This window comes from Pan paniscus, chromosome 8, assembly GCF_029289425.2.
Source record: "Pan paniscus chromosome 8, NHGRI_mPanPan1-v2.0_pri, whole genome shotgun sequence".
Classification (NCBI taxonomy): Eukaryota; Metazoa; Chordata; class Mammalia; order Primates; family Hominidae; genus Pan; species Pan paniscus.
In genome coordinates, this window is record NC_073257.2 from 38,153,733 (window position 1) to 38,168,995 (window position 15,263).

General features: G+C 37.8%; 1 protein-coding gene across 1 annotated transcript in view; it reads left to right on the forward strand.

The window, feature by feature from the left end:
• GPR158 (G protein-coupled receptor 158) overlaps positions 1-15,263 on the forward strand; it is a 422,582-nt gene that overhangs the window by 277,040 nt on the left and 130,279 nt on the right. The window contains exon 5 of the mRNA XM_003821403.5: positions 10,394-10,462. Coding sequence (XP_003821451.1) covers positions 10,394-10,462 — 69 coding nt within the window. The remainder of the gene's footprint in view (positions 1-10,393; positions 10,463-15,263) is intronic.

Here is a 15,263-nt window from a genome sequence, read left to right on the forward strand (position 1 = left end):
TTGTTGTGTTACATGTAGAGTGTAGCATAAGGAACATAACAAGTCCTGGAATGTTTAGGCTATCTCCAAATGTCAAACAAAACAGGAAATGTTTCTTTGTTTTACACTTTTTCTGGGCATTTCATACACTTCCAAGCATACTACAGAGGATAGACAGTGTGTTAAAGATAAACTTAACAGTTCTGAGAAATTCTCTTCCTATTACGACATTTTTCCCCCTTTTTTTAGAAGACTGAGGCGTTACTGATGAGTTCTAGCAACCAGTTGATGGGCTGTTTTGCCTAGGTGTGAGCAGTAGAATTTTAAAGTAGTTACCTTGCAGAACACAGTTCTTGACATTTCAAATTTTTAAAAAACCAGAAACTTCTAAGATTAAAAAGGTTCAAATGTTAAAGAAAAATTATTTACATCTGTTTTTACTTAGCAGTCAGGTGAAACTGAGGAATGACTTGTGAAGTCTATTGAACTTCTCTAAATATAAAGTACATTTTATGTTTTTAAAAAAATGACTGATGTCAAACTCACTAATATTTGAGTTTATCTCAGTGTAACAAAGAGTGATGCTTTGAAAGGGTAATCAAGTATTTTCTCTCAATAGTGTCACATTTTTAAATATCTAATAATCTTTAGAGTTTAATTATTCTATTAAGATTTTTCATGGGGGGTCTTTGTTCTTTTAACAGTCTAATTTTTGTTTGATAAATAATGTTAATAGCTTTGTGTGTGTGTGTTGGAGTCTTGCCCTGTCACCTAGGCTGGAGTGCAGTGGCATGACCTCAGCTCACTGCAACCTCAGCCTCCCGGGTTCAAGCAATTCTCCTGCCTCAGCCTCCCTTGTAGCTGGGATTACAGGTGCCTGCCACCATGCCCACCTTTTTTTTTTTTTTTTTTTTTTTTTGTATTTTTAGTAGAGATGGGGTTTCACCATGTTTGCCAGGCTGGTCTTGAACTCCTGACCTCAGGTGATTCACCGGCCTTGGCCTCCCAAAGTGCGGGATTACAGATGTGAGCCACTGCGTCTGGCCTGTTAATAGCTTTTAATGAGTAGTAGAAGTCTAAGCAAATGCCATTGCTTGTTTCCATAATTTTATGTTACTTTATTTAAGAATGTACAATAACCCCTCAAGGCAAGATCTCTTTATGTGATATTTTTGACTGTATGACTTCTTTATGCTTTTTTTTTTTCATTTAGAGAATTTACTTAAGTGAAATATGAGTTACTCTATGTAGTAGTATTGGAAGAAAAAGGAATTTGAAGGTCACAAATAGATTACAGAGAAGTAGCAGCTAATTTTGCATATTTTTACGGTGAAGCCATTGGAAAAATGAGGCCAAGTAAGGGCAAAGCCATCCATATGTTAGGAATGTATTTGAAAGGCTTCTTAGCCAGAAAAGGGGTCTGAAAGATGAGGAGAAGGCTGATAACAAGTGTTTGGGTGCTAAGTTGCTTTTGATCATGAGCATGAGGGATAAGCTAAGTGAAGGGTATCCAAAATATTCCCTCTCATGCATCTAAGTTATTCTGCATCTCTGCAACTGCAGTGAGTCAGCAATTTTGTGATAGAAAATCAGATGAGACTAGAGGGGAATACATTTAAGTGTGCACATTATTTGAAACAAAGCAAAATGCATTGACAAGCATCTCATGTAAATTTTGAAAACAAAACAACAACAAAAAATCACCATAGCCATGTAAAGTTTCTGCCCAGCAATATATGATAAATCATAATTAATAATGAATGACTCGTTATTTCTAATTTCACATGTATATAAAATCATTATTTTTTATTTAGTGTGTCATACTGTTTTAAATAACATAAAATTATGTATAAATCAATGTGAACTTTATTTTTTGATAAACTTACTCTTCAAAAAGGTCTTATTAAACTGTTCACCTATAAATTATGCTGTACGAAAAAATGGGCTTTCTTATGAAGTCTTAGAAGTTAGAAAGAATACCTACTTAAGGCAATATGACAATTTCTTTTAGTGTTTTAGTTAAGACCGTCAAGAATTTAAAATTGATTAGTAAATTTTTTATAATACCTGTACCAAACCCTTACTTGAAATTTATTTTTAAGTAGTTTGTTAGTGTTACATGTTTTTGTTATTACATTATTACATATTCTGTTCTTGTTACTTTGGGTAAGAAAATCACTGAGGGTCAGATTGGATGCACAGAGGAAATCTCACTGATTTGGGAACCAGCAGCTATGGAAGACAGGACTGTTCTGGCACTGATCAGCCGAGTGAGCTTCACTTCTCTGCTGACTTCATTTCCTCTATCTGTACTTGAAAGATTCATGAAGAACTACCGTTGACTGAGCCCCTGCTCTGTGCCAGGCAGCATTATTGCCAATCTCTGCAACAATATACACCTGCGCATTATGACTCCCATCTTATAAATGAAGAAACTGAGGCTCAAAGGTTGAACAACTTGCCCAAGATCTCACAGCTAATAAATGGTTAATACCAAAGTTCCAGACCATGTAGTGATCAAATCTATGTGGTTTAATCCATCAGTTTGTAATTCTCTAACTTACATATATTTTACTTTGGGAGTCTCTGCCATGACCCTATCTCTTCATTTTTATGAAAATAGCTTTTTTACTGCTGAGAATTCTCCTAAAAACCTAAAATTGATTTTAACTAACCACATTTTATATAATTGTGCCTTGACAAATTTTACAAAATTTGATTGATTTTTAAATATTTTATCACAGATCTTCTTAACATAAGCTAACTACATGCAGTCTTTCAAACTGGATATAGTCTATTCTTTTCCATTTATGTAATTGTTAATAAAATTATTGAAAGATAGTGTCCTCATACCTCTCAATGTTAAGATTCTCTTTAGGATCACCTTTTACATCTTTTTTTCCAATCCATATTGTGTAATTATTTTATCAGGTGTTTGTCAGGTTTCATATGAAGTCCCCAGTCCATGAATTTCTCATTGAAATAGCATAATTAAAAAAAAAAGTACAGCTCATAAGTTTGTTATCCTGCTTGCATTGGTATATCTTTTTCAAAAGGATATAGATTTATACAGTCTTGGTTTGTCATTCAAACTTATGCTAGTTCATCTCTTTCAAAATATAATTCTATTGCTCTCTCATATTTTCCTCATAGATGCTGGGTCCAACTATATAAAAGTATATTTATCTTCAGAGGTTTCTTTTGTAATAGAAGGTCTAAATGTTGTAAGTCTGAAGAAATCAGCAGTGACCAAAAAAATAGCTGCCTTGTTTTAGCAAGATGTACATTAATTTCCCCAGAGGCTAAAAATGCTTAAAAAATATAAATGAAGTACTTAGTCCCCATAGAATCAGGAAAATAATAATAAGCCATTTTAATTACTTCTAAAAATGCAGCCTTGGGCATTCTTCTCTTCTTATTATATCCAGTGACTTAGCTTCCTCTGGGTGCTTATATCCCAGGCAAATCTTCTATGGCAATTACAACTGTGCTTCATCTTATGCTTCTATACTTGGCATCCAAACATGGAATTTAGAAATTGACTTTGATATAATTTGATAGAAATGAGTATAATATAATTTGACATTTTTTTTTGTCTATGGGTTTGATATCTGGCTGTTATAAACCTCCATAAGTCAGTTCTGAAAGTTTACAAAGTGGGGAAGTTGGGATGGAAATGGAGTAAGGTAGAATATACTCACCTCTATTGTAAACTTGGGAGGTATATTGATTAGGGTTTATGGGTTCCAAACCAGAGAGTTAGGCTCAATGATAACTCCCCCAGCTTTATATTCACCTGCAAAAATTATAAGATACAGTTTTTGATGATTATATGCATCAGTTGGTGCCAAATAAAAACTCATTAAAGAATATTAGTTAAAGGAAGGGCTTTGTTTAGACTTATTGCATAATATTTGCATATTATAATACCAAATCAGAGATTTTCTTTTTTTTTTTTCCTCTTCTTTTGAGATGGAGTCTTGCTCTGTTGCCAAGGCTGGAGTATAGTAGCTCGATCTGGGCTCACTGCAACCTCTGCCTCCCAAGTTCAAGCAATTCTCCTGCCTCAGCCTCCCAAGTAGCTGGGACTACAGGCACCTGCTACTATGCCCAGCAAATTTTTGTATTTTTAGTAGAGATGGGGTTTCGCCATATTGGCCAGGTGAACTCCTGACCTCAATTGATCCGCCCACCTCGGCCTCCCTAAGTGCTGGGATTACAGGCTTGAGCCACCATGCCCACCCTAAAATCATAGATTTTCTAATAGTTGAGTTGACACGAAGGTTTTTAAAATTTATTTATTAAAGTATATTACATAGTAATAAATGACTACCTCTCCTTCAAAGATATTAACATATTTCCAGATAAGTTGATCTATCCCCAAATCTACCCTTTTCTCCGGAAACAAACAAACAAACATTGTTATCAACTTAGTATGTATCCTCCAGACATCTATTTAGTATGTATATGTATACAGACATACCTTGTTTTATTGTGCTTTGCTCTATTGTGCTTGACAGATACCATGTGTCTTACAAATTAAAGGTTTGTGGCAACTCTACATTGAGAAAATCTATCATAGCCATTTTTCCAACAGCATGTGCTCACTTTGTATCTCTGTGTCACATTTTGGTAATTCTTGCAATATTTCAGCAAATGCTTTTAGTATTATTATATCTGTGATCACTGATCTTTGATGTTACTATTGTAATTGTTTTGGAATGCCATGAACCGCACCCACATAAGACGGTGAACTTAAGTGATCAATGTTGAATGTGTTCTGTCTGATCCACCAACTAGCAATTCCTCCATCTTTCTCCCTCTCCTCAGCCCTCCTTATTCCCTGAGACATAACAATGTTGAAATTAGGCCAATTAATAATCCTACAATGGCCTTTAGTGTTCAAGTGAAAGGAAGAGTCACATATCACTCACTTTAAATCAAAAGCTAGAATTGATTAAGCTTAATAAGAAAGACATAGTGGAGGCTGGGATAGGCTGAAAACTAGGCCTCTTGCACTAACTAGCCGATTTGTAAATGCAAAGGAAAAATTGATGGGAATTAAAAATGCTACTCCAGTGAACACATGTATGATAAGAAAGCAAAACAGGCTTATTGCTGATATGAAGAAAGTTTGAGTACTCTAGATAGAAGATTAAACTAGTCACAACACTGCCTTAAGCCAAAGCCTAATCCAAAGCAAGGGCCTAACTCTCTTCAATTCTGTGAAGGCTGAGAGAGTTGAGGAAACTACAGAAGAAAAGTTAGAAGCTAGCAGTGGTTGGTTCGTGAGGTACAAGGAAAGCAGCCATCTCTATAACATAAAAGTGTAAAGTGAAGCAGTAAGTGCTGATGGAGAAGCTGCAGCACGTCACCCAGAAGATCTAGCTAAGATCATCAGTGAAGGTAGCTACACGAAACAACAGATTTTCAGTATTGATGAAATAGCCCTCTACTGGAAGAAGATGCCATCTAGGACTTTCTTTTTTTTTTTTTTTTTTTTTTTTTGAGATGGAGTCTTGCTCTGTTGCCCAGGCTGGAGTGCAGTGGTGTGATCTTGGCTCTTGCAACTTCCATCTCCCGGGTTCACGCCATTCTCCTGCCTCAGCCTCCCGAGTAGCTAGGACTACAGGTGCCTGCCACCATGCCCAGCTGATTTTTTTGTATGTGTGTATTTTTAATAGAGACGGGGTTTCACCATGTTAGCCAGGATGGTCTCGATCTCCTGACCTTGTGATCCACCCACGTTGGCCTCCCAACGTGCTGGGATTACAGACATGAGCCACCACGCCAGGCCAGGACTTTCATAGCTAGCGAGGAGAAGTCAATGCCTGGCTTCAAAACTTCAAAGGAAAGATTGACCCTTTTGTTAGGGGCAAATGCAACTAGTGACTTTAAGTTAAAGCCAATGTTCATTGACTGTTCTGAAAATCCTGGGGGCCTTAAGAATCATGCTAAACCAACTCTGCCTGTGCTGTAGAAATGTAACAACAAAGCTTGGATGTGATAGCACATCTATTTATAGCATGATTTACTGGATATTTTAAGCCCACTGATGAGACTTCTCAGAAAAAGATTCCTTTCAAAATATTACTGCTCATTGACAATGCACATAGTCACCCAAGAGGTCTGATGGAGATATGCAAGGAGATTAATGTTGTTTTCATGCCCACTAACACAGCATTCATTCTGCTGCCCATGGATTAAGGAGTTAGACTTTCACATCTTCTTATTTAAGAAACACATTTTGTAAGGCAATCGTTGCCATAGTGATTCTTCTGATAGATCTGGGCAAAGTAAACTGAAAACCTCTGGAAAGGATTCACCATTCTAGATGCCATTGAGAACATTTATGATTCATGGGAGATCAAAATATCAACATTAACAAGAGTTTGGAAAACATTGATTCTAACCCTCATGGATGACTTTGAGGTGTTCAAGACTTCAGTGAAGGAACTAACTGCAGATATGGTGAAAATAGCAAGAGAATTAGAATTAGCAGTGTAGCCTGAACATGTGTCTGAGTTACCATAATCTCATGATAAAACTTGAATGAATGAGGAGTTGCTTCTTATGGATGAGCAAACAAGTAGTTTTTTCAGACGGAATCCACTCCTGGTGAAGATGCTATGGACATTGTTGAAATGACAACAAAGGATTTAGAATATTACATTATTATAGTTAAGAGGATTGACTCCAATTTTGAAAGAACTTCAACTGTAGGTAACATGCTATCAAACAGCATCACATGCTACAAAGAAATCTCTCATGAAAGGAAGAGTCGACTGGTACAGCAAACTTCATTGTTTTCTTATTTTAAGAAATTGCCACAACCATCCGAAGCTTCAGTAGCCACCACCCTTATCAGTCAGCAGCCATCAACATGGAGGCAAGACCCTCCACCAGCAAAAAGATTAGAACTTGATGAAGCCTCAGATGATTATTAGCATTTTTTAGCCATAAAGTATTTTTTTCCTTAAGGCAAGTACATTATTTTTTAGACATAATGCTATTGCATTCTTAATAGCCTACACTATAGTGTAAATTTAACTTTTATATGCACTGGGAAACCACAAAATTTGTGTGATTCACTTTATTTTGATACTTGATTTAATGCTGTGGTCTGAAACCAAACCCAACATATTTCTGAGGTTTGTCTGGATGGATGGATGGATGGATGGATGGATGGATGGATGGATGGATGGACAGATATATAGATGAGGTATGCCTGGATACATAGAGAAAATGTATAGTGTTGTTTTATGTATATGTGTTTTGTATAAATAGTGTCATATTGCGTATTACTGATCATCTTTCAATTAAGATTTTGTATAAGTTTCCCAGTTAACAACTCTGGTTATAGTTTCATATCACCATTTCTTTCTATCTCAGGCATAACTAGGAAGGAGATGATTTTTTTTCTTGGTCTCTGTTATTTTGCTCATTGTCTCTCTCATCCATCTTCAATTTTCAACCACCGCCCCCACCCCCATACACACTTAGTGTCTTTTCTGTCCTTCCTCACCCTACCAGTGAGACTCTAAACAAGATTCCTATATTTTGCTTTGAACTTGTCAATGTATTACTTACAAAATTGTATATTAATCCTTGGTACCAAGCATAAAATAAAAGGCTCTGTGCCAGTTAAAAGATTTTCTAGTACCAATAAGACAGTGGAGGAAATATGTTGGGGAGCATGGATCTCTTCTCTGTCCTAAAATCTCACCTATTAGGTTCCTTCTCATTCTGTGAGGCCACAAAGGCAGCTCTTCCAAATAATATTTTGAAAGAAAAAAGTGCGCATTTTGAACAGGACTTACATTTTATTATGGAACCACTTGTCAGAGTTCCAATTTACAATCTGAAATTATGGGCTCCTCTGCTTAGCCAGGAGCAAGGCAGTGAACTCCTAAGAAGATTATTCAACAATTACAAATGAAAAGGAGACAGATTATCTGCTCTGAGAATATATAAAAGCACGTACTCCTGCTGCTGTTATGTGGTGGTGATGGTTGTGACACTGCTACTGAGCCTAGTGGACATAAAATCTTAGAAGATATTGCAGGATGGAAGAGGCCATCAAACCACAGCATGACCACAGCCCTGGGAAGGTCCCCCACTCGAGGCATTCATCTCCTCTTGGGTCATTTTGGATCCCAATCATTAAACAAAATTTGACTGTTAGCGATATATTCCTTCTAGTTTTCAAATTCATCATCCTGGTGCTGTTCTCTACCTTGAAGAATACGTATCTACTTATTAAGCACCAGGTACAATGCCAGCCATTTTGCATACTTCATATTTAATAAATCTGTCAGATTTAATAAGGTAAAGATTAAAATACCCGTTTTATGGGTGAGACCATTGAAGTTCAAGGTTGCCCAACTCAAAGTGGTTATTTCATAATTCAAATTGAGATGGAGTTAACTCCAAAGTCTGTCTTCTTCATCGTACCTTGCAGCAGCTTTTCATGTCCTCTTGTTCAGCCAACCAATAGCATACAAATTATTTTACAGACAGTCATGTATAATATTTTGGATTTTCATTTTTTGTGTCTTTTTTGGAATGTTTAAAAAATAAGCTTCATAATTAGGCATACTATGCAAATGTACCTTGCCACTTTGGAAATTCTGCCAGCCAAAACCCATTTAAATGCTTGCTGATAGAAATTTTCTTTTCACCAAAAGCGTCTGCTATCTAACATAATGACCAATAGCAAGAAGCCACTCAAATAATCAAGGCTGTTCACTGACTAAACTTGTTTCTCTATTCCCAAATTCTTAAATTAATGCAAGCCCTGAGTTTTTTTATGAGGGTTACACAAAGTATTTCTATATCTTTAACAATACCCCACAGGGATTTTTGGAAGGGGAATTAGAATTTTTTCTCCCTGGCTATCCAGTTGTCTGATAGTGCTTTTATATAATGCAGTATTGTGGTTTGGCCTTTCAGAATTTTTTTATTGTTACAAAATTAATTGTTACTACTGCAAATTATTTTCCTGTTAAGATATTTACACCACGTGTAATTTCTGTATACATTTTGTATTATATTTAGTGAAAACACAGCATGGCTAAAATGACCTGTTTTTGTGTTTGCAGTATTAATTGATATATTTGCTCTATATTGATACTTGAATTCATTAAAGCAAAATTTATTGTAGAAAATAAGATTGATTTTACTGGTCTTTTATTTCTTGCTTCAATTCTAAGAATTTTGCTTGGAGAAGATAATGCTATTTTAAGTCTAAGAAAATATCTTAAGGTTATTAGATATATTCATGCTTAGCAAACTATTCAGAAATTTATTTGAAAATGAAATCAACTAATTCTTTTGAATTTTGAGTAAAGAATAACATGTATGCATGTTCACAAGGTGAGATACCCTTGTTATTTAATGTGATTTATATTGTGCACATAGCGAAGCTGTGTTTGTGAGTTTTAGGGGTTATATTTTAGCATGGTGGGAGATACGCAGACTTCAAGACCTTGTGCGTGTGCTTTTTTTACCCACCAACACTATCCCACAGGTATCTGTGAAATAGTTTAGGAATGGCATTCAGTATGCACTGGTGGCTCATATTTTAGAAATGCAGGCAAGATCTCGTTTGTAAATTTCGTGGATTGAAAGTGAGGGACTAAGTGGCTAAGTTGGCTGTTCTTCCTGGTTAAATAGGGACTTCCTTAAAGGGACTTTCCCTAAGCCAAAATAGCTGCAAGCTAAGGGCTTGAAACTTCAACCAATCAAAGGGGAGTTTAAGCTCCAGCTGCAGCCTGATGTTTTTAACCCATCAGGCCCACCAACTCACAGGCGGATAGAAAATAAGCTAATTCTACAGGACAGAAAAAGGAAAAGGGGAGGGGTCATAAGGGGATATAAGCATAAGACACCCAAGCCGGAAACAGCAACCCTTCCGGGTCCCTTTTCGCCGTGCGGAAGCTTCACTTTCACTTTCGTTTTAATAAATCTTGCCACCGCACACTCTTTGGGTCTGTGTGTTTCTCTAATCGAGCTGTAACACTCGCCGCTCTGGTCCATGGCTTCATTCCCTGAAGCCCGTGAGACCACGAACCCTTCGATCGAGAAAAGACCTTCAATCGGGAAAAGACTTCTCGTCTCAAAAGTATCTTCAAGATAGTGTTCTTAGCTGCTCAGACATTTTAATGATACAAATTTTAGAGAACAAAATCTCATGCAGCCACTGGCGATATTATTAAGCCTATCAACACCTTTATAATCAGTCTTTTTGCATGTTCTAGTTTTTTACCCACCTGAATACTAACCAATTTTCATTAATTTATTTAATTTCCCCCAAAGAATGCTGTCCTATGCATTGTGGCATTTTCACAATAGCGTGAATTCTCCAGGCTTAGAAATGTAAGTTAGTAATGACGTTTTTATTTTGTTTTTTCAGAGCATCCGGGCATCGGGCCTTATCCTGTTGGAAACGATCCTTTTTGGATCTCTGCTCCTATACTTTCCAGTAAGTAACAGAATTTTGTTTTTAAAGTAGAAATTTATTTTATGTTGCATACTGTAAAGCTACTGTTTACACACACACACACACACACACACACACACACACCCTGGTGTTACCAGGAAGTGTGGAGTTTTTGGCTCTTGTCTTACTTGAAAGAAAGAATTTGGCCAAGAGACAATTAGTAAAGTAAGCAAAGGTTTATTGAAGGAAGTTGTTGATTAAAAGAGTCAAACTCTAAAATATTTGAAGAGATTTCATCTGAGCCAAATATGAGTGACCATGGCCCCTGACACAGCCCTCAGGAGGTCCTGAGAGCATGTGCCCAGGGTGGTTGGGGTGCAGCGTGGTTTTATACATTTTAGGGAGGCATGAGACTTCAATCAGATTCGAGCAATACGTTGGTTTGGTCCAGAAGGGCAGGACAATTTGAAGTGTGGGGGACTTCCAGACTATAGGTAAATTTAAACATTTTCTGGTTGACAATTAGTTGAATCTGTCTAAAGACCTGGGATCAATAGAAAGGAAATGTTCAAGTTAAGATAAAAGACTGTGGAGACCAAGGTTCTTTTGAAGTCTCATAGTGGCTGCCCTTAGAGACAATAGATGACAGATGTCTCCTATTCGGACTATTAAAAGGTGCTAGCCACTCAGTATCTTCAGGATTGGGAGGGCCTGGAAGAAAAACATCTAGCTATGTTAATAGAGACTCTTACAGATGAAAATTTGCCCCCACAAAGGACGGCTTTGCAGGACCATTTCAAAATATGGCACAAAAACATGTTCTAGGGTAAAAATATTATGATTTTCTTCTTTGTCACATACTGTTATGCCAGAGTCAGATTGGAAAGTAAGTCATGAGATAGAGGGTTAAATAAAACCTATCTAATGAGAATTTATGGTTTGTAGGGCATGACTCCCCAGACCCCTTAGATAGGAATTTGGGCAAGATAAAAATCGGAGCTTGGTCCTCAAAGTACACGTCAAGAGAAGAGTGGGCTGCTCTGGGTGGAAAGTAGTAGCAGAGAACAGTACACTCGGAAAGACGGGGCAAAGCGGGCTGCTTGAAAGAGGATGAGCCAGCAGCTCTAAGAGTTCTGCATGCTGATTTTATTATGTCAGACCCTTTAAGTTCCTGTCTGTGTCTCAAGTCTCTGCCTTTGTCTCTGACTAGTTTCCCGCTTCTGCCTCAAGTCCCCACCCAGTTCCCGCCCCAGGTTTGTAGAATTCTCCCTTGCTGTCTGTTGATGTACATGTGCTGCCTAGCATTAGATATGAATTCTGCCTAATGGCAGCATTGCTCCGTACCACCATCCCAGGAAGGTCGTATCGTGGTTAAATCTGTACTTATTGCACCTGCGTATCTCTTAGGAATTTCTCCTTTGCCCTCTTTCCCTCTTCTCAGCATGCAGCTAGCTACATTCTGACAGGTTAACTGCAGAATGAGTGATCATTGGGCATCTTAAGGAGTGTTTGGGGGCGTTCCTTTCTGCATAGGTATTTCCCCTCTCTCTGCTCATATCTATCATGCAACTTCTGGGGTGCAAAATTTTTTGGACTTCCCTTTTTCAGGGGCACCCCACTCCTGCTCATGTCTGGCTATCTGCGTACTCTAACGCAAATTCTTTACAGGTATTTAAATCCTGGTTTTTACCATTTGAATGACCTTAGACAAGTTACTTAACATTCCTAAACCTTGTTTTTTCTTATAAAATGGAGCTAATTATACTTTTCTTCCCAAATTTGTGAGGAAGGTTAAATGCTTAAGTGTGACTGCATATGAAACGCAAAGTTGGTATGTATGCGTAATGTATACAAGTAAGTATCGCTTTCCTTCTTCCTTCTCCTCTACCTGAATCAGAACCATGAGACACACCAATTAATGTTGGAAAAATTGAAATTGTTACATAGTAAAATAAGCATGATGAAATAAATGTATGTATGGTGCTAGTGGCTTAGGTAATCATAGTGGACGCTAGCATACCAGTAACATGTCTGAAACCAGAAGATAAGTACTGACTTTACAAGTTCGACTCAGCCAACTTAGGTTCAGTGGTTATTGTGTGCCAAGCACTATGCTAATTTCTGGGAATACTCTATGAGCAAGACAAACTTGATTTCTCCTTTCAAGAAGCTTACAGTGTAGAGGAAGAGATGAGTTAATGCAAACAATGATAATACAATGTGACAAACACTAAGAAAGCAGTAAAGACAGGATGCTGTGAAGGCACTTAGGAGAGATACCTAATCAAGTTTAGGGAATAAAATATCCCTTGGCAGAGACCTGAAAGGTGAGTAGGTGTAAGAGAAGGAAAGGTAGGGCTGCCGGGACACCAGATTCTTTTTGGTTTTTGTCTTACCTCACCCCCTGCTCCATCTCAGCCTGCTTTGTTGATTCTTCATTTTAACTCCCACTTCTTCATACTTGAATGCCTCAGGACTGAGTTCTTGTAGCTTTCCTTAATGTACACTCTCTCGGTGATCTCATCTAGCTTCAAAGTTTAAGTACTATTTATATGCCAATGACTGCCGAATTTATATCTCCAGCCCAAACCTTTCTCCTGAGCTCCCAACTCATATTCAGCTGCTTAGGCAACCACTCCATTTGCATGTCCAGCAAAATTCCCTATCATATTTTCAACAGAGGCACTGATCTCTCCCTCAGATTCAGCCTTCCAGTGTCCACTGATGGCAGCTCTATCCTTCTAGTTACTCAGGCCAAAAGCCTAGGACTCATTATTGATGCCACTCTTTCTCTCACATTAGAAAACCTTTTAAAATACAGCAAGAATCGGCCGGGCCTGGTGGCTCACACCTGTAATCCCAGCACTTTGGGAGGCCAAGGTGGGTGGATCATGAGGTCAGGAGATCGAGACCATCCTATCTAACACGGTGAAACCCCGTCTGTACTGAAAATACAAAAAATTAGCCAGGCGCAGTGGCAGGCACCTGTAGTCCCAGCTACTTGGGAGGCTGAGGCAGGAGAATGGTGTGAACCTGGGAGGTAGAGGTTGCAGTGAGCCGAGATTGTGCCACTGCATTCCAGCCTGGGCAACAGAGCAAGACTCCATCTCAAAAAAAAAAAAAAAAAAAAAAGATGCAGCAAGAATCTAATGAGCCCCCCCCACATTCACTGCTACCACCTGGTCTAAACTGTGATCCACCCCTCCTGGATTGTTGCCATGTTCTCTTACTAGCCTTTCTTCTTCCATGCTAGCCGCCTAGAATCTATTTTGAAAATGTCAGCCAGTTTTAACATGAAAATTAGACTGACCATGTCACTCCTCTTCCCAAAACTCCCCAAAGATTCCCCAATTTACTTAGAGTAAAAACCAACATCCTTCCTGTGGCCACTAAGGCTTAATGTAATTTGGACACTGCCCCTGTATAACATCATTTTCTAATCCTTTTCCTGCACTCAATGTGTAGATCGAGTGTTCTTTATTCAGGTCTCGAATTAATTTTTCTATTTATTCTTAAAATAGAGATATATTTACATATAATCAGTGCTGTGATCTGACCGTGTACTCCAAAATGTATGTGTTAGAAACTTAATCTCCAATGCAATGGTGTTGAGAAGTGGGGTATTTTCGGAGGTGTTTAGAGCCCTCATGTATGGGTGAATGCCCTTAACATATAAAAGAGCTCGGTGGAGGGAGTTTGGCCCTTTTTATTCTTCTCCCTTCCACCCAGCAAGAAGGCCTTCACCAGAAACCAGATGCTGACACTTTGATCTTGCATTTTTCAGCCTCCAACACTGTGAGAAATAAATTTGTATTCTTTGTAAATTACCCAGTCTCAGGTATTTTGTTATAGCAGCACAAACAGACTAAGACAATCAGTATTAATTTTTTCATAAAGTCATCCATATTACTTAAGTTTTCTAATTTTCTAGCATAGAGTTATGCATAATAATTAGTAACAGAAGCAATGCAGCAGTATAAAGACTGAGTGTTTATTGTTGGTACACTTCCTGTATAAATGGAGTGTCATGCATCTTAACATTTAATCTTTCCCACAGAACCCTAGGGCAGATATTTAACCAAAGTCATCAGATCACCTAATAAAGAATGAAATATCTGAAATGACCTCAGTAACCTGATGAAAATTTTTAATTATCTGAATATCTGTTGCTACTATAATCTTTTTTTTGAACCTCTGCTATTTTAAAATCAATTTTCCACCCAGTAGCCAGAGGGATTTAAAAATGTCAAATCTAGGCTGTCACTTCTTTGATGTCTTCTTTTTTTTTAATTATTATTATACTTTAAGTTCTAGGGTACATGTGCACAATGTGCAGGATTGTTACATATGTACACATGTGCCATGTTGGTGTGCTGCACCCATTAACTCGTCATTTATATTAGGTATATCTCCTAATGCTATCCCTTGCCCCTCCCCCACCCCATGACAGGCCCCGGTGTGTGATGTTCCCTCCCGTGTCCAGTTGTTCTCATTGTTCAATTCCCACCTGTGAGTGAGAACATGTGGTGTTTGGTTTTTTGTCCTTGTGATAGTTTGCTGAGAAGATGGTTTCCAGCTTCATCCATGCCCCTGCAAAGGACATGAACTCATCCTTTTTTATGGCTGCATAGTATTCCATGGTGTACATGTGCCACATTTTCTTAATCCCAGTCTATCATTGATAGACATTTGGGTTGGTTCCAAGTCTTTGCTATTGTGAATAGTGCCACAATAAATATACGTGTGCATATGTCTTTATAGCAGCATGATTTATATTCCTTTGGGTATATACCCAGTAATATGGGATTGCTGGGTCAAATGGTATTTCTAGTTCTAGATCCTT